Source organism: Mus caroli, unplaced genomic scaffold (genome assembly GCF_978045245.1).
Source record: "Mus caroli unplaced genomic scaffold, Mus_caroli_1 scaffold_17, whole genome shotgun sequence".
Classification (NCBI taxonomy): Eukaryota; Metazoa; Chordata; class Mammalia; order Rodentia; family Muridae; genus Mus; species Mus caroli.
Genome location: NW_028227272.1, coordinates 47,712,813 through 47,733,311, shown reverse-complemented (window position 1 = coordinate 47,733,311; position 20,499 = coordinate 47,712,813). Strand labels below are relative to the sequence as shown.

General features: G+C 41.1%; 1 protein-coding gene across 1 annotated transcript; it reads left to right on the top strand.

Annotated features, from left to right (window-relative positions):
- The first annotated feature begins 4,925 nt into the window (after window positions 1-4,925).
- LOC115029576 (uncharacterized) lies at window positions 4,926-19,210 on the top strand. The gene is made up of 4 exons (XM_085832230.1): window positions 4,926-4,976; window positions 6,579-6,946; window positions 11,246-11,563; window positions 18,002-19,210. Exons 1-3 carry the CDS (start codon window positions 4,926-4,928, stop codon window positions 11,298-11,300), a joined length of 474 nt encoding a protein of 157 aa, XP_085688356.1. The 3' UTR covers window positions 11,301-11,563; window positions 18,002-19,210.
- The last annotated feature ends 1,289 nt before the right edge of the window (window positions 19,211-20,499 follow it).

The window sequence follows — 20,499 nt, the reverse complement described above, 5'->3', positions numbered from 1 at the left end:
CTTTCATGCAGCCCTAGCTGCCCTGCATATCACTCTACAGACTACATAAGTAATTTTTTAAATTTTTTATGTCTATGTGCATTGGTGTCTGGTTTGCGGGCATGTCTTTGTGAGGGAGTCAGATTCCATTGGAACTTAAGTTACAGTTTGGAGCTGTGGAGTGGGAACTGGGAATTGAACACAGATCCTCCTGAGGAGCAGCCAGGGCTCTTAACCACTGAGCCATCTCTCCAGCCTGTGCTGATTCTTGCTTTAGGAGAAGAGTTGCTTCGTCACAAGAGGAGACAGGCGAATGTGCAGTATGTCCCTAACAGGCAAAGAGCATCTTTCTGTCCTTGGGAGGAGCAGAGCCTGTGCGTGTGAGGCTCTGCTCACCCACTCCTGCCCCTTGTACCTCTTGTAGCAGGCTGCTGAGGACACAGACAAGCAAACCTGGACTGTAACCCACCTTCATTCCAGCCAGCAACATTAATGTCAAGAGAAAATTGAGCAATAGAGACCCAGGCAAAGTACGAAAGGCCCAATCATGGAGACCTGATCTGTTCTGCAAGTGGAACTTGAGCAAATGCGACTCACAGTCGTACGCGTGAGCTTTAAAGTTAGCTTTGAACCTAATCCAGTGGTCATAAGGACTCACAGTAAATATGAAATGGACGTGGCATGATGAACAGATGACCCTTCCAGCTACAAATGAGCTCTGGGTGATCTGCATCAATTATAAAAGTCAGTCTCATGGATACAAATTACTTTTAAACACCTAGAACCCTGGAACAAATTGAACTGAGAGGAGATGCTATTTAAAAATAAGCATCATAAAGATGATTTAAAAAAATAATTTCTGGAGCTGGAGACATGGTTCAGTGGTTAAGAGTGCCTATTGCTCTTGCAGAGGCCCAGGTTCAATTTGCAATACCTACAAAGAGATTCACAACTATCCAGTCAGACCTTGATCTTCATGGGCTTCTGTATTTATAGGGTGCACATAAACACATTCAAGCATATGTGCACATAATTAAATGATATTTGACATGTATGGGCACTGTGCATACATACCTATGCATGGATGTTATTCAATGACAGAGTTCCAGCATCGTCAGCATGTGAGTCCCTGAACCTCAGAAGGAAAAAAATATAAAACTTTAACTGGAGTACATCCTGTAGGGTGCTTAGAGAGATTTGTGGCTCACCAACTTATAGAAATTTTGGGACCATTGAATGCTTACAGTTTTTCTTTTTCCTTTATCCTTTTTTTTTAAAAGATATGCAATTTACATATGCAATTTACAAATTAAGTAAGACAGTTAATTGGTAACAACTTGGGTTGTAAACAGCCCCCAAAAGACAGAAGAAAGTGCCAGAAAACTGTGAACTTGGCACAGTAAAACAATGGTAAACTGGTATTTATTCAAAAATCCTAAGTGTAAGCTCTCTTTTGAACATGGGCTTCACTGTCATCAGGCCTGTGGAAAGGGATCAAACTTGCAATTTCTCACACCGAACCTTCCTCAGGTACCCTACACAGATGTAATAAGGATGTGAATAGGCAGAAGGCGGAAGAGTCGGCTCTAACCATGTGACTCACAGAGAAAGACAGTGAGCTGGCTCAAATGCTGAGTAAGGCTCTAGAATCCGCAGAGCCTCAGGCCACTTGGCGGATCCTGGTACCTGCTGCTTCATCCTACTGGGTGCTGGTTTGCAGGAACCCACACAAGTCAGGACGTGGAAGCCTGGAACTGATAACACCCTACACCTAAGCTCGCTCAGGTCCTCGCAGTTGCACCTGGCTGACACCCAAGAAAGAGACCCTGACCTGTTTGGATGTCTAAGAACCACTCAGGAAATGAGATCCATGGGTTGTGTGCCGGGGACCTGCTGTTGAGGCCCCAATCCAAATCCTAATCTCTTTGAGAAACATCTGTAACCAAATCCAGCAGCAAAATCGAACCTCACAAAGGACCCACCCAGGTTCCTCCAAGAAGTGTGCTTCTACTCCAGCACCTAGGGGAAGGCGACAGGGTTTTATGGGACTGACTGCCTTGACCTTGCTGCGTGGACATCGCTGTCGCCTACTCCTTTTGTGCTTATATTGCCTCCGCCTTAGTTTTTAATCTCCTGGTTGTTTTTACGTTACCTTACTGACCTTGTGTTTTGCTTCCCTCACAAACTTGAAAGGGGAAGTGGATTCATAAGAAAAACGAAACAAAACCCAAAACGAAATGCGCCCCCAAACAAGACAGAAACTCTAATCGTTTCTTTTATTCAGAGTCTCTGAACCGGTCTGTTCAAATCTTCACTAACTTTGAGAACGAGCAGGAAACACACAGTGTTTCCTTGCTGGAGCAGGCTTCGTGGCTGGAGTCAATGCTGCAGCAAGGCCAGCAGGGGGCAGTAGCACACTAAGAATGCAGGAACCGTCCCAGGCTGTGCGGAACACTCACTGTTGAAGGGTTTGCTCTGGTCTGTGTAAGAGCAATGAGCTCAGCTCCGATGAAGTCTTTTGTTTTGTGTCCTATTTTACAATGCACGGTTCAGTTTTCCATATGAATTGTGACTTAGGCACACTTCACTGTGACAGCTGGGCTCAAGAAAATGAGACGTAAAGAGGAAAATGGAAAAGGGAAAGAAAAGAGGAAGTTCAAGTGTTTCAAATAAACTACGCAGAGAAGGCAGCAGTAATTCCCCCGTAGAGATACAAAGTTTGTCCCTTCGTTGTTACCATCCTTAATTTTCCCCTTCTGTTTACAAATTAAACTCATCCTTGCTTTCTCTCTTTTCCTGCTACTTTCTTTGCCATACAGTTTTCTGTTTTGTTTGCTACAGATTTGTGCTTTTAAAAGATAAAGCTGGTTTAAACCAAATGGCTTCAAAAAATCCTATCATTTCTGAATACAGAGAGTGGATGTTTTGTGCCTTTTGAATACTCGTTAGTCATTGATGTGTATGTTGCAACAACAAAAATGTCCCCTGTAGCCATAAAGCTTTGGATAAACAGCCCAAAGCTATCGCTGAGATCTTTATCTGAGGGCCTGGAGGTAGAATACGAAGTTCACATAGAAACATCAGAGACCTGAAGATCATTATAGTCAAGGATCATTGGGGTTTGGAAGGGTAAAAGGTGATAGGGCATCCAAGCGTGGGGATTCTGCTGCTGCCGGACCTCAGCCCACGCTGTTCCAGGAACATTCTTGCCTCATTTATCCAAACGACTCGTTCCTTCACCCATCTGAAGTGTTTGTGCAAAAATGACATTCTGGGTGGCTTTTCCCAACCACTTATGTAAAGGGATGATCAACTCCGTAGTCTTTCTTATATGAATCTTGGTCCACTTTTCTCAACAATAATGGCTATCAAATGTCACATTAAACATTTAACATTAGACAGTTAAATATTATAAATTAGACAACTGGGACAGAATCCATCAGTCAACTAATGTCTTCACTCTCTAGAAAAGGGGAAAACTAGGGTTGATCCCAATAAAACCACCACGCTGCCACACATAAAAGATGACAACAAAAGTAAAAGTAAGTCAGGAATGATGAGAATTTCAGAAAAAAAAAAAAAGATGGATGACAGACAAAATATAGCAAGAAAATGCTTATAAAAAAGAACTGAAAACTTCTTAAATAAAAAAAAAGAGAAACTTAGACCCCAAACCATCTAAATAAAGCACAACTTAAGAATTTTTCCATATTTTGTGTTTTGTGGTTAAAAGAAAGTTATGAAAAAGTATATAGCTCATAATCATAAAGAAAGAATTACAATTAATTTAGAGAAAAATTGAATTCATAAATAATAACAGTGTATAACACAATCTCTTAAACCAGCTGCAATTTAACAAAATTATTTATTAAATTGCCTAGAATTTACATTCAGAGGCAAAAATAGGCATACCTTGATAAAGTACATAAAGAAATATAACACGAACAATATTTTTAATTAATGATATTATAAAACTAGAAATCACAGCCATCAAAATGTAACTTGAAAAATCCTCTGACCTTGAACTTTTTAATTTATATATTAAATCTCAATATCAACCTCAGTTGATTCTGAGAATTTCTAGAAAAAAACCCACAACAATAATCTTTAAGATCAGCTGAAGAATGTTCAGAATAAAAATGAGAGAGCATCAATACAAACTAGGAACTGAAATAAATACGTTTCAGTGGGAAAGGATGTACCTGCAGTGACCTGAGGTGCCAGGGTGCATTGATAAGAAAGGGAGACACCACACACCCCCCCACCCCCCCCACCCCTACCCCCCCACCCCGCTCAGAGGGAAAGGTGAATGGGGAGGGGAGGGGTCATAAGAGAGGGGACTGGGAACAGGGGTGATTGCAATCAGGATGCAAAGTGAATAAATAAATGGTAAAAGAAATAAATAACCAGGCGTAGTGGAGCACACCTTTAATCCCAGCACTTGGGAGGCAGAGGTAGGCGGATTTCTGAGTTCGAACCCAGCCTGGTCTACAAAGTGAGTTCCAGGACAGTCAGGGTTATACAGAGAAACCCTGTCTCAAAAAACAAAAACAAACAAAAAACAAAAAATTTAAAAAACAAAACAAAAAAAGAAATAAATAAGTTAAATATCCCAGTCAAAAAATATATTTTAAAAAATGATAGTGTTTTTTTTTCCACAGATTTATTTAATTTTATTTTTAACTAAGCAACATGAAACAAATCCTAATAGATTAACCACATTTGGCATTTTACTAGGGAAAGGCAAACCATCATACAATGCAGGATTCATCCTTTTCAGCCTGAAAGAGAGGAGGTGAGATAAAATATTGGGTAAGCAAATATACTATCATCTTTCACGTAGAAGCTTACTGTTACCACAAATTGGCTTTTATTTTTTTCTCTTTAAAAAAAAATTACATATTTTCTAAATGTTTTGTGGAAGAGTCAGAAGCCATGCCAAGCCAATGAGCATCCTGAAGGTCACAGGCTGCAGTCAGCTGGCTGCAACAGAAGCTGTAAGGGTTCCCTGGGCAACGGTTGGTTTTCAGTCTGGAGCAACACAGTGGGAACCACCCCGGAATGAGCCTGCGAGCTGACACCCGAGCTGACACCACCACAGCAGGAAGGAAGGACGCACATAGAGACCCTTGGAGCTGTGTCAGGTAAACACAAGGGCCAAGCAAGGGCAGTCTGAGCTTCAGTGGATAACGGCTACAATGACATAAAAGCAACATGCTCTCCGATGACAAGCTCCTGAATCAGCAACAAATTAAACCTAACAGCAAGATATAAAATTACATACAGAAATTATGGTCGTCGTTTGGGGCAACAAGCACTCATGAGGAAGAAGAGATAGGATGAGGCTCTTTTACAGTGCAGACGCAAAAGGGACTATGCTATAAGCAGGACATGTAAGCATCCTATATGGAAAACACTAGAAAGTCTTGCTGAATATCACAGAACTGGGTTTTCAGTAAAAGGAAAGATAAACCCCGTTCTCCAATAGGAAAGCGCATCAAATTATTCTCCGTTTCTCTAAAAGTATTTTAATGAAGCTATATTCTATTGTTTATATGGAAAAAAATAATATAAAAGCAAGCTGTAATGAGGCAGGCCTAACCCTTTCAGACATTGCAATACACTGCACAGACTACAATTAAAACGGGTAAATTTCGAATATGACAATATCTAATCAATGTGGAAAAGAAAAGTATATAGATCAGGACCCATGTACAGTGTAGAAATTGACATAGGTGGTATCTCACATCCCTAGAAGTAAAGAGGAAAAGGAATTTTATAAAGTTATCTTGTTAGAATAGGTAGACAGTCATTTGAAAACCGAAAAATCATCTAGGTAAAATTTCCACCAGTCTTACCAAAATGCAGAAACAGTCAAACAGAGAGAGTGAAGGACACTCTGGGAGGAGACCCACCCTAGTCAATGTCAAGAAAACAGCAAAGTGAGGGTGGAGAGCTGAACTAAATGGAATGAAGACAGATAATTGACATCTAAATGTGTTATGTAATCAACTTAATTCTAGATTTAAATTGTACCAACAAACGATAAAGTAAAAAAAGAATATTTTTGGAACAACTGAGGAAATTAAATCATATTAACTCTATCAGAGAGAGGTTACTAAACTTGTTACATTTCCTCACCCCTGCTGTATTTTAAGCCTGTGGGATAGTAGTCAAATATGGGCACATACTTAGCAGAATTCGAGTATATTCTTGTTGCTCAGAATCAGGGAGATAAGAGGGGTGGAGATTGAAGCTGCCACCCAGAGACTAGAAATCGGGGATGCTGCAAAATACTAAGTCACTTCACCTTATGGACACACTGCATGATCACCACCACGGGTGCTTGAGAAACCCCGATGGAGAAAAATCGCTTATTCTGAGAAACTAGGTTGAAGCACAGGATTTCGCCGCTTACACAGGCCTAGTATGGATGTTATCTCTGGGGGAAGGTAGACATTGTTCACAACTAATTCAGAATCCAGTGTGTGTTCTTCCGCCCACAGCACCAGCGGCGACCGGTTCCTAGCCGCAGCTCAGCCAGCAGCCAAAGCTAAGCGGTGGGCGTGACCTGCTCTGTGGGAGGAGCCTTGAGGTAGGCGGGACGTGGACCGGCACCGCGCGTGCGTAGAGCTGTCAGCCGCACCCACGACGCGCTTCCAACAAAGTTGCAAAGCAACCGGCAGACCTGTCAGAACGGTGACGATCCCGGCGATGGAAGAAAGGCGAAACTGCTCCGCGTGGGCTGCCCGGAGTGGCATCGCGCCTTGTTCGAGTCCGAAGAAGTTCCCGCTTCTCTAAACCGGCTGAAGAGATGCGAGTCTCCTCCTCTTGTCCCAACGGGACTGCGTCCTGACACCGAGTGGACTCCGCCCCGAGAGTGCGAGCGTCCTGAGCGATCAGGGCATCCTGAGCCGCGGAAGGCATCCGGCCACACCCCGCTCTTTACCCGCCAACGCCAGCCCAGGTAAAAAGAAAAAAACTTTACTTGCCTTAAGATTCCTCTGGAGAGTCGCCAATTAGAGAGTTACCAGTTCTGTGACCACCCCACCCCCGCCCCCTATGAAGAGCGATATCTGTCACATACTCATCTTTCACAACCTTGTCTAGGAGAAGGAAACACCCACTCACGGCCGCCGGCCTTAAACGCTTGCAGATTTGCGATGGAAGGCAAATCCTTCACTTTCTGGGAGCTGGCGCCGCGTCTCTGGTGCTTGCAGAAAGGATCCAGTTTCTGTAAGGATGACCAGGCTTCGATTGCACAGGTTCTGAACACCAGCCCTGGAATCCCATGTTTGCGCCTTCTCCCCAGCCGGTTACAGGTCAAGACCGCCAGGAACCTCTTAGAACAGTAGCCAAACCGGCTAGCCTTTTATTCTGAAACGGTCACTTTCCGTGGCTAGTAAAGTCCAACATTTTTGGATAAATTGGCTTAGTGTAAAAAGGTAAACTATTGTGTTTTGATAATGTCTCTTTCGTTGTGGTATGTCCAGTGTGATCATTTAAAACATACTGAAAAGTGTATAGAAGAATGTTGAAATTCTACATAATCCCAACAAACTTAAAACAACTTGAAAAGCTTTATGTATGCTTTTAACCCTTTTTTTTCCAGTGCTCACTTGGTAAGACCACTTACTGAACAACTAGATGGTTGAAGCTGTTTAACATTTGTTGAAAAACAGCACAGAAAATAGTACGCCGATTACAAATGCAGTTCAGTACTTAAACAAACCTACTCTGGCAACAGTCTAGATGATATAATCTAGTACAAGCCTCCTTCATCGCAGTCCGTAACAAAGAAAGCACACTCACCCTAAATATAGACACTACCTTAGCTTTAAGTATTCTAATTGTTCTTTCTGTCATAATAGTTATCCATCAAATAGTCTGTATTGCCCTGCTCCTTTCATTCCACACTGTATTTGAGTTTGTGCATGCTGTTTCACACAATGGGTCGTTTAAAAATATTCTTTTACTCTTATGTTGTGTGGCCTCCAGTGTTTTGGATATACACAAAATATTTTATTAATAATGGTAATAATGAGATATGGCTCAAGCCATACAATTCATCCATTTAAAGTATGTGATTTGGTTTTTTTTATATTCACTTCGTGGGACCATAACTATCATGTCAAATTGTACGTCATTTTCACCATCTGAAAAGATGCCCTCCAAAGATAGCCCCGATCCCTCAAGCCCCAAACAACCGACAATCTTGCCTATAGACTTGCCTGTTGGGATCATTCTCTAAAAGTTCAATCGTGTAGTAAGCAAGTAATGTGTGGCAAACCTCCCTTACTGAGACTGTACATTTATTTCCAGGTTTCGTGTTCTTACAAATAATGCTCACATGGGTAAATATTAATCTTACCTGTTGTCACATGAATACACCTCTCTTGATATATATGCCTGTATGTTGAATAGCTCAGACATCTCCTATGCTTACAGTTAGAGTTACAGTGCTAGCTTTTCATGTGTACTGTTACACTAGCCTGGTCTGATAAGAATTCTCAGTATTCCACCTTCACCAACATCCCGGTGGTTATATAGTCTTAATTTACAAAAACCTCTGTTCACTGATGACAGAATCATGCCATTATTAGTCACTAATATATCCTCTTTAGTAAAGGGCTCTTTAGCTGTGTCTATTGATTGCCAGTTACACTTGACTTCAAACTTATAAATTCTGGCTGTGCTCCACCACGAAATGCATTTTTCTCCTCTACAGTTTGTATTTTAACTCTCTCACTGTTAGATTATTATAAATGTGTAGTTTTTTTTCCCCCAAGGTAAATTAAGTACCTTGGCTAACCTATAAATAATCATTTCTTACCCACAAGGTCACAAGAAGGTTTACCTAGCACCCTCTTATGTGTGAGTGTTTGACGTACTACCTAAAATTAATTCGGGGGAATCTTGTGTAAGATTCTTTTTAATATGATTACCCAATTGACCTAAATCTTCCTTCTTAAAGTGGAAACTTCTTCTCTCACAATTCTACTCTATCACCTTGATCACAAATCAAAAGAAACAGATTTCTAGAGGCTGGGATTTGTAGAAAAGGAACATAGAATACCACACCAAGTATCGTGAACAGTTTTACTAAGGGTTGATTTCATAGGTGAAGGCAGAGAATTTCAAGAGAAACACAGATAATATGGAAAGAATGGGATGGAAATGCTAGAACTGAGAAAATAACTGGAACCATCGGAGGTTATCAGGCGAGTTTGTACCCAGGGCATTCTTGACTAAACTTAGAATTTTTAAGTTAATATATATTGAAAAAATGTTGTTGTTGTTGTTGTTGTTGTTGTTGTTGTTGTTGTTGTGGTGGTGGTGGTGGTGGTGGTGGTGGTGGTGGTGGTGGCTGTGGTTGTGGTTGTTGTTGAATAGCCAGGGTTTGGGTAGCTTATAAAATAGTATGAGGCACCCAACACACATGATATGACATTCCCTGAAGGGCAGGAGATGGTGTGAAGGAGCAGAAAGCTATTTGAGAAGACAATAGCCAATTTCTGGATTTTACTAAATTCATTTCATCCCGAATGATTACCTGTTTACAACCCAGAGCTGACCCAGATCCCGTTTGTCATTAGAGGAGTTAACTGTTCTAATAAATAAGTTAAAAGTTTTAAGTCAATTTAAATGAGTAAGAGGTCATTGTAAAGGAACACGGTAGGTGGAAAATTACTTTGCTGAGTTGAGTCGTGCTGTGTGTGGCTGTCCTTTAGTGTCAGCTCTGCCTACTCACCAGGCCCACACCGTCACACCAATCTGGACAGTGTCAAAATGTCTTCTCAGGTCTTCACAGCATCTCCTCTGTGCACACTGTGGTCCTGCATTGACTGAGATGCGCTCTCACACAGTCTGCCTCTGCCTCTGCCTCTGCCATATACATGCCCTTTCCACCCACCTCTTTCAATGCTTAATCCTCAAACCACACTGGCATCCCTCCAGCTAAGGGCTCCCAGGATTGGGTCTCCCTTTTCCAAAAGCTCCTCCCCCAGATACCTTTTGGCTGCCTTTTTTTCTTCTTCAGGTTTTTGTTAAAATACTATTTTCTCTGTGAAGCCAGAGATTAAAAGAAACAAAACCAAATATCCTCTGTGTGTGTGTGTGTGTGTGCATTCGTTTGCTGGGCCTGCCACAGCTGATACACAGACTAAATGGCCTGGGTAAGAGAAACATCTTGGTTGTGGAGGTAATAAGTTCACAGTCAAGATATTGTTAAGTTTAGGTTCTCCTGAGGCCTTTTTGCTAAGTGCTTGAGCAACCCCAGTATCTGAGTCCAGACTTCTTCTTGGCACAGATGTGAATTAGATTATGGTCCACCCCTAAGGTTCTCCTTTTAATCTTTTCTTTAAGTCTCACCTCCAGGGTCTGGACCGATGGCCCAGGAGTTGAGAACACTTGTAGCTCTTACAGAGGACCAAAGCTTTGTTTCTGGGACCGATATCAGACAGATCACAACTTCCTGTAAGTCCAGCTGCAGGGTGCCTGACCCTCTTGTGGGTGACCCCCAGATACCTATCCACAGACACATGGACAGAATTTAAAATAAAAGTGAATCTCCAGATACTCTTAAGTTATGGATCTCTGGTTGTAAGGACTCCAATGTGAGACTTCTATAGAGGGAACATAATTTTGTCCACACTACCCATCCGTAGTTTATTTCTGTCTGTAGTTGTTATTTCAAATACAATATGTTTGAGTTGCTAACATTAGCATTTGTTTTCTTATTTTCTGTCCCACTACAAATTTTATGAGGGACAGATTGGAAGCAGTGTTGTTCTCTGTGGTGTCTTTTGAACCTCAGATGGGTTTAAGAAACAGCAAAAAGAAGTGTTAACACCTCTGCCCGTGGCTAGCACACAGGCAGTCTTAAGTTATTTCTAGTAGCTCACTATTATCTCTCTGGGCCTTCTGTGATTTTTTTTTCATGAACAAAGAAAACCCTGTAAGGATTCCAGTAAAGCAGACATTTTTTTTTCAAAGTTATCTTCGATTTTCTTAACAGAAAGAATTATAGCAGTAAAAGATGTAGCTTTTTCACCGAGGAGTCTTATGAATGCGGTGTTCTTGTTTCCAGAGCAACCAAGAGCTTTTCACATTTGATTAGAAGAAAGGCTCCCCCGTGTTACACTGGAGTATCCACCCAAACTGCCAAGGACCCCCTTACTCAGGAAGATGCTCAGAGCCAACATCCCACAGAAAATTGCCTATTCAATCACAAACTAACCTGTACCACCTTCTTGTTTTTCCTTAGGTGGTCAGGCTCAGAATGGACTGTGAGCCCGTGTGTTATGGATCTCTGGTTGTAGAGACAAAAGAACAAAGATGGAAGCCACCAAGGATGCTCCCGGCTGAATGAATTGTTGCTCTCTGGCTTACACAAAGTCAAGCGAATGATCTTCCTATGTTATGTAATATATCAACGACCTGCTTACCTTACTCCTTTAATCTACGTTATTCTGGAAAGTACCACTTGAAACAAAAGAGTAGATACATTCTACTGGAAATATGACCCTCAGAGAAGGAAAGAAAGACCGAGGGTTGAACCTGAACACATGAAAGAGAATCCAAGGTAATTGGGGAAGCATTGTCAAGAGCTCACAAGCTATTTAAGATAAAAGCATCCCATGTATCTTAATAAATTTTGTCTGATTGATGGCTTTTTGATGGGCCAGAGAGGAGTGAGAGAGAGCCAGAGAGGCACAGAGACAGGCAGACAGACAGTAAGGAGGATTTTTCTTCTCTATTTCTGTGTGAGGGTTTCTCCCTTCAAATGTCAATTCTGCCATCCCTGTAGAGAACCTGCTTGGTACTGCCACATCAGAGAAGCCTCCGGTAAGGAGACTGGATGCTTGGAATCATGGATACTCAAAGCACTGTTAACAAAGAGCAGAGTCCAGTCTTCCAGAGTCATGACCTGAATCCAAAGTTGAAAAGATCTGAGCAGTGTATAAACAGCCTGTCATAACCTGCATAATACATTTTTAGTCCTGAATAAATCTATTCACACTTCTTTCTATAATCATACTTATGTAGATAAGGTTGGCAGGAGGAAGATGAAGTATATTTGAAGGTGTATGTTTATAACAGCTTTAACCTCAAGTCATGTTTATTTATAAGAGAAAATGACAGTGGAATTTGGAAAATTAAGAAATGATTCTTACCAGGTAGTGGTGGCACACACCTTGAATCCAGCACTTGGGAGATGGAGGCAGGTAGTTCTCCAATTTTGAGAACAGTCCAGTCTACAGAGTGAGTCAGAGGACAATCACAGGACCACATAGAGGAATTTTGTCTTGAAAGATTAAAAAAGTAAAGCCTGATTCAACGCAAAATGTTTGAGCAGTAGGGAGAGTGTCAGATGTCTGGTCTCACACAGTCTCATGAACAGCTGCTTTGGGGGAAGGGCTGAAGGAGGAAAACTCTTTCTCATGTGAGCTTTATAAATTATCGCCATAGACTTTCCCTAAGAGACTCTCTCCTGTTCTCATGATGTGCTAATGACAGAAATCATATGACTAATGGAGAGAAACTGGTAGATATACAAGAAAAACTGCATTGGGATAACCGCCATCTTACAAAGGGTCACTGCTAACATTTGTCAGTGTATCCTGTGGTGAGTCATTCAAGTCGGTACATGTTGAGTTCTATAGAGTACATGACACTGTCCTATGCCTGTGAGCAAGCCATAATGTAAAATAATTCATCCAAACCCATAGGAGTGTGTGTCTTTTGTAAGGTGTGCCTCAGAATATTTACACACTTATGTCATAAACTGGATCGCTGACCAAGTCCCAGCAAATTTCAAAAAACTGAATCCATATTTAATAAGAATAACCTGAAAATCAAGCATATAAAGTTGTCAAAGGATTCCAAATGCTTGCAATGTAAGAAGCAGAATCCCCAATGGCTAAGGAGTTGGTACATTGAATTAGAAATTAGAATATGTTTTGAGATGACTTCTGATTCTAAAAATACTACGAGACCGTGTGAGACTGACTGTTTATGGGGCCTGGACGTGGTGATGCACGTTTGTAATCGCAGTACGTGGAAAGTAGAGGCAGGAGCTCAAGGTCATCTTTGGACACAAATAGAGTTCAAGAGAGGCTGGTCTGGGCTACATGAGACCCTACCCTGCCCCCAATAAAATGAAGAAAAGAAAAAGAGCTCAGTGGACATGCATAGTTGTAAACATATCTAAGTGTTTATGTTGAAAACCTGTGAAGAGATGGTTAATATTCTTAAAAGCCAGGGGATGAGCTTGGGATGCAGTCCCCACAGAGGCCTAAAGACAGTGTTGGATTCTCCTGGAGTGGGAGGTAAAGGTATGAACTACCTTAGCACGTGGTACTACTATAGTACCTTGGCACTAGGACCCAAACCCCCATTCACTGCAAGAGCAGCAAGATCCTTTGCCTCTGAGCCGTCTCTGCAGTCTGTGGCTTTTCTGTAGGCTAGTTTTCTGGCTGTTTGAGCAGAACGATTTGCTGAGTGGAGAGAAAGACTGACGTTAGAATGGGTGGTTGAATTTTCATGATGAAGTATCAATGAGGAGGTCAGGTCTGCAGACAGAAACCTGCAGGAATCTATAAAGAGATGACTGTTTATCTTTTGTTCAACACTCAGCTTTCCAGTTCTCAGAGCTGGTATGAGACTGGGACCATTTCACTTCCAGCCAGCCCCAGCTAACAGTCTGCTCTGAGAACAGGATCCCTGAGAGGTTATGCCTAACGCCAGAGAGCTCAACTGCCCAGATTAAACCAACCCCACCCAACAAGGAACTGTAGAACAAGCTTGAATAGAGTCCTACTGATCCAATATAAATTCCTCCCAGAACAAAGTGCAAGTTTGTTAGTCCAGCCCTCCCAACAAGCACTTACAAAGACTTGATTATAAGAGTTTCATTTGGGGAAATTCCTGTGAGAGTTGAAAATGAGAGGAATCCGAGGAGGTAGAGCCATTAGATCATGTAACCTAGTCAGCCGTATGCATGCATGACTTGTTATACCTGCCGAATAGACTACACCTGGTTAAGCATAGTTTCTGGGTATGCCCATAGGGTGTTTCGGGAAGAGATTGACATTTGAGCTGACAAACTGAGTCAAGCAGGTTGTGGTCCCCAGTGTGGCTATCTATAGAGGACTAGAATAAAGCCAAACCAGAGATGAGAGATCGAGTTCTTTATCTCCCTGACTGTTGAAGTCAGGCATCCATCTTCGGACCTTGGACACCATCAGTGCTTCTGGGACACAGGACTTCAGATAGCAGATTATGGGACTTTGTCTTTATAGTAGTATAAGACGATTCTTTATAATTTAGGTAAATAGATGGATTATCGTGTTGGTTCTGTGTCTATAGAAAACCCTAATAGAGAAAGACAGAATATTAAGATGATTGTCCTTCGGCAGAATTCCAGTCAAGTTTAAGGTTGGCTGATAAGTCAAAGTTTTCCAGTAGAGACATCCCCTACTTCACAAGAACACACCTGCTTTGCTGTTACTGTTCTTGTGGAATGAACCTGAAGGAAATGTAGCCACAGCAGGAAAGTGACTTCAGATCAGCAGCAAGGGCCATTTAAACTCTCCCCAAGGACAAGGTCCAAGGGGTACAGTTTCACCCCAGTTCAGTCTTCTGCCCATCCGCTACTTGGTGATGACTTGGTGTGACTGCCAGAAAGATGGTTAGGTGCCAAAAATCAACTCAGAGCCTAGGCTAGCCAATTCTAGAAGTAATTGAATATCCTCCTTTCTCAGTGAATAGTCACCCTAATAAATTGCCCAAAAGTTCATTGGGGAAAGAACGAGAGAGTCATCACAATATGTGCATGTCATTATACACCAGGGTCTTTATTGGCTAAGGCTGAGCCGCTTTTCCCATCTCTGTAGTCCTTACAATTTTCTTCATGTCTGGCAACCAGAGCAAGAAATTGTAAAGATTCATCAGGGACAGTACCATTAACATCTTGCTTTTCAGTTCCTGCCTTAATTAGTTATAGAAGTTAAGCAACACCTTTGCTACTTGCTCATCTGTTTTGCCTGGAGGGGTGTTACCTTCAATTAATCATCTCCCTAACACCCTGTGAGTCAAGCCCACTTAACTACCCCTCCAATTTCACTAGTTGTTACAGTAATTACGGCCTCTTGGCTTTTGGTAGCTAAGCACCAGTCCTGCAGGGCCTTTATTACTTCAGGGTCCATTACCCTGAGTGATATTAACAAGCCCAGCTCTGTGACCGCCTCATCTTCAGCCCCAACTAAATGCAAGCACCAATGCTTATCACGATGATACTGGTCCCCTCTCATAGGAGTGTTCAAGATGACCTTGGTGAATTGTGTGTCCTCTGGTCCTTGCCTTGAAATAAGTCACGTTCACCCTCACAACATACGAGTTCCAGTATGACCAGTTCCCTCAGTTGGTTTATACCTTCCCTATTGACCGGAGCAATTGTACTACTTTGCTCAGAAAGGACCCTTTCTCTTTTCAGAGCTCTATCAGGGAAATTGTTTCATTCCCTAGTATTTCTACTGCAGTAATGTCTGACGCTGACAAATTCACAGAGAAAATAAATTTAGTTCTCACAGATCTAAAGGATGGAAATACAAAATTAAAATGTCAATAAGTTCAGTATCTAGTAAGGGCCCAGTATGTGCCTCTTTTTTATTTTTATACTCAAGAGGGGACATAGACTATTTCCTCATGATAGAATGGAGTGCTAAGAGAGAAAGAGATCTACATAGCTCCCCTGTAAACCTTTTTTTTAAAGTCCAAGTAATATTTTTTCTTCTTTTTCCTTCTTTTTAAAAAATTTATTAGGTATTTTCTTCATTTACATTTCCAATGCTATCCCAAAAGTCCCCCATCTCCTCCCCCACCCGCTCCCTTCCCCACCCACTCCCACTTCTTGGCCCTGTAAACCTTTTTAGAGGTCATTAATCCCATTTGTCTTCATCAGTTACCCTGTAAAAGGTACCATCTGTTGATATGTTCACACTGGCAGTTTATAGTTTTGTCACATGAGTTTGGGAGGCAGCAGACCAAGTCAGATGATAAACCCTTTGCACCCATGAAGTACTCCTAAGTAAATAAGTTTGTATACTTCTACCCTCGTATTCTAGTTCCCTCAGAAAAGCAATGGAAGGACTTACTTCCAGGAATATGTCCTGTCTCTTTCAGAAGATGTTTCCAGCATCTTTGTCAGTATATAGCAATGCCAGTCCCAGCATATCTAAACTGACTTTGTGCAGAATTTTTTAACTAGTCATCATTCTAACAGTCAGGAAAGACGACAATCTATGGCTGCACACCTACAATTTACCTCTCAAGAACTGCCCTTTGATTCTCCATACACACAGCTTTCCACGAAGTGAATTGGCGGTAGATGCAATCTCATTGTTCAACTCTTCTAAATCCTTAAGAGGAAAACAGTACCAAGCTTGAAGGATTTGTCAATTGATTGGGAAAATAGCAATCCTTTTGACCTGATACAGGAAATAAATACTTGCTCCTTGCTGTAGATGATATATAGAACTTTGGAACCAAAATCTGACAAAACAATATCCAAAGGAGAAATTATAGACCCAACCTCAAAGATTTCCTGAATCAACCTGAAAATTTCATAGATATCAAGTATTTTTTTCATTATAGAGTTGTTAATCTATTAATTTTAAATATATATTCAATTATGGACAAGGAAAGCACACAGAAAGTCTTGAAGTTTCTGGATTCCAAGGTCTTTCATTCTTTCCTCAGATGAACCATTTTACTACACTGTAGAGAGGTGAATCTCAGCCTCATTCATGACATAAAGCCTGTTAGGCTACATCTCACATATACTTGGATAGTTGTAACATTCATACAGCATTTTCATGGGCAATATCCTCCATACTTTGATCATTTCAGACTATTTCATAGTCCTAAAGTGGATAGCCAATGGAAATGCATCATAAACTTCACCTCCCGAGAATTCCCATTATTTACATGAAGTCTGATGCCACTGTGAAAGAAGGAGCCTCGCCCCCATTCTTCGTGCTTCTCTCCTAGAAATAATCCCCAAGATGCCTCCAGAGAGAAGGTAATGGAAGTTAAGGTGTCCAATTTTCTGCTTGGGAACCAGTAAGTCTCACAAACGTTAATGCTCAGATACTTAACAAAATATTATCAAAGGAAAGCTGCCGAGTAATAAGGAGAACAATACATCACTACATGGTTGAACATTTGAAAATTAATTGATGCAATTCATCATATAACAGAATAAGACAAACCATATGTCCATAGCTGCAGAGAAAGCAAACACATCAACATGCATTAACAAAATAAATAAAACTTGCAACAGAGGGGAAATTGATAGTTATCTATTAAGAAAACATACACTTGGCATGCTACTTAGTAGTAAAACATGGATTCCCCACAACTGTGGTTTGTCCTTGTCATGCATATCAGGCACACCACGCATGATTGTACATGTAGAAAACTCGAACTGTTCTATAGGCTAAGAGAATGACTGGAACTTAATGTCAAAATATCAAAAACTATACCCTTACATTGCATCAACTGAACACATTAAAATACTTAAAATGTATTAAGAATAGCAAGTTTCAAATATGTAAGAACAAACCGTAAGATTTATGATTTTCTACAGTGGAAACCTGAAAACCGTTACCAAGAACTTAAACACTTAAATAATATGCGGGGTATAAACTGTTGAGGCATGGAGGAGCTGATGGTTTAAAGATCAATATTTTGAATGTACTCAGTATTTATTGTCTGTGAAATCTCCATCAAGCTCCCAGGAGATCCATTTATTTTGATGAAACTGATAAACTGAGTGAAATGTATTTAGATATTGAGTTGTGAACAATATTCTTCTGGGCCATCCATAACCAAGCAAGCTACATAAATTGGGGTCCTTCTGTGTTTGTACAGCAATGACAACCAATGGAATAAATACAGAAATAGAGCAATGGGTAATTTTTCCTCGGAAGATAAATGTTTCCTTTCTCACTCACTGCAGGACGCATCCAGGCCTATTCTGCCCTTGGACCACATTGTATGCTTAGTGTTTCAGAAGAGAGAAATCATCAAAGGCGCACCCAAAGAAACATCTGAATGAAAGCTCAGTGGCATTTGCTTTTCCCAAGGACCAGCATCATGGTTTCAGAGTTAACACACTGGAGAAATGCCTAACCCTCCATGTCACTCCCTACATCCTCAACACTCACTCAGAGAGGGACATCGAAGAAAGGATCACCAGTGAGTCGTACTTCTCAAAGAGAAAGCAGAAGTTTATTGCTGCTGAAAGTCTATGAATAAATCCATGCTCCAAATCACAACCCGAAAAAGCTCCAGAAAGGATGCACATGGTCTAAAAAATGGAGAGACTGGTGTCCCATGCCCTGTCTTGTTACCCTGAGACATGATGTTGGGTAGAGTTGGTCTAGGTACAATATCATTGAATTTGCAGGTGCCTAAGTGTAGGGGAATCACATTGCCATATACAGTCATTATAGTGTCGGGAGACAAGAAAATCTCTTTCCGGTGCATCTGAGAACATTGGAAAAATAATTGCAATGGCCTGCAGACCTCAGGGACTCTCTGGAGAGATACAGTGTGACCTCTGAAAACGCTTTAGATTCTGTCAAATATCAAGATGCAGATCCATATCAGTGATTACCAAAAAGGCTTGTTCAAATCATTGTTCTTGAAGATAGTCACAGATAGACACCAATCAAGAGTCAAATGCTGTATCCTCTAACCATTTAAAGCTTGGATACAGCCCTGAGTGTAAAGGAAGTACTGTGTACCCCTTTGCCACACGAAGGTCATATATTCAAATCTCACCCCTCCCAAAGGTGATGATATTAGGGGGTTGGGACTTCCAGGAGTGAACATAACATATTCCCTTATTAAAAAGGCTCAAGGGAGCTCACTTACCCTTCTGTCAAGTGACAACAGACAGCTGCTGTGAGTAATTAAGTGTGTTCTAGCCACAGACCCTGCCAGTGCCTTGATCTTGAATTTTCTAGTCCGAAGAAGTATGAGACATTTCTGTTATGTATAATTTACTCAATATATAGTAGGTGTTCTGTTAGCTTATTTTAAAATGCAATGCCTGTATTTATCTTGAAAATAAAGGACTTTAGGTGTGTGTGTGTGTGTGTGTGTGTGTTTGTGTGTGTGTGTCCACATACATAGCATAGACAATATGTAAGATCTGTGTTCAGTTTTGGAAAAAATAAAGCCATGTTGCCATACACCTGAGTGAGTGACTTAATTAATTGAGGATACCAGAGTTTCAGGCAGGACTGGTAACCTGGGGTTGAAGGACAAGAGAACCATGAGTAGTTGTTTTGGTTTCGTTTGGTTTTTATAGTTGTTTTGTTGTTGTTGTTGTTGTTTTGGTGGGTTTGTTATTGTTTTGTTGTTTTGGGTTTTTTTTGGGGGTTGGATTTTATTTGTTTGCTTTTTGTTTGTTTTGTTTTTTTTCACATCCTGCAAGATCCTGTACATTTAGGGAGATAATTATCAAACTAAGTACTGTGTACCCCTAATTCATTGTACAACAATTGACACTAGGAGAGAAATGAGTTGAAAGGTTTCTTTAGTGCCAGACTCTCAGGGTCACTCTTGTGCAGGCATGTGGAGCACATTTCCAAAAAGGATGATGTAGTGCACACAGAAGCATTACCAAGTGTTGCCCTGGTCTCCCTTCAGAGAAGGACTCAATCCCATTTGCTGCGTGGACAGTTAGCAAGCAGCTAACTGTCAGGTCTCTTCTGCCATCAGATGTCCTTTGGACTTGCCTCCACAGCACAGAGCATGTCATTTAATGTCACACTCCTTCACAGGGTGACACACATCCATGACTGATCATGGCAGGAATGCAAAATTGTCCTGCATCTCATCTCCAGAGTTCTCGGTGATGCCGGCAGAAGCTATTGGTGAGCCCTGTAGCAACCCAACCTTTTCTGTCTTTAATGTATCTTCAAATGCTCATCCAAAGCATACTTCTTAATAACAGCCATGATTTCAACTGTACTTGAGAGCCTCAAGGGTTCACCCTGCAGAACACAGAGGATGAGACCTGCTCTCCCTCTCTCAGACTCTATTTGACCAGGAAAGAAAACCCAGAGGCCCTATCAGGCACCGAGTTCAAGAAACACATCTGTATGTTGCTAAGTACAGATGTGAGGATTGAGAAAGTACACTCATTTTGTCAAACAAATACAAATATTTTATAGTCCCAGATCCCTTTGGGCATATTTAGCAGGGAAAGTGAGAGAAGTATTATGAAACTCTGTTTCCAAGAACTAAAAGCCACATAACAGAAATCCCATAAAACTAAAAGAAAACAACAAAATTGTAATAGCTTTTTTTTAAAAAAAAAAAGTTGATCACAATAGCCTTGTTGAAATGTTTGTGGTCGGCAATACAGTGACTGGTATCATTTCAAGATGTTGACTCTATAATCACCACCACATAAAAAAATTCGTAGCAATAATATTTTGCATA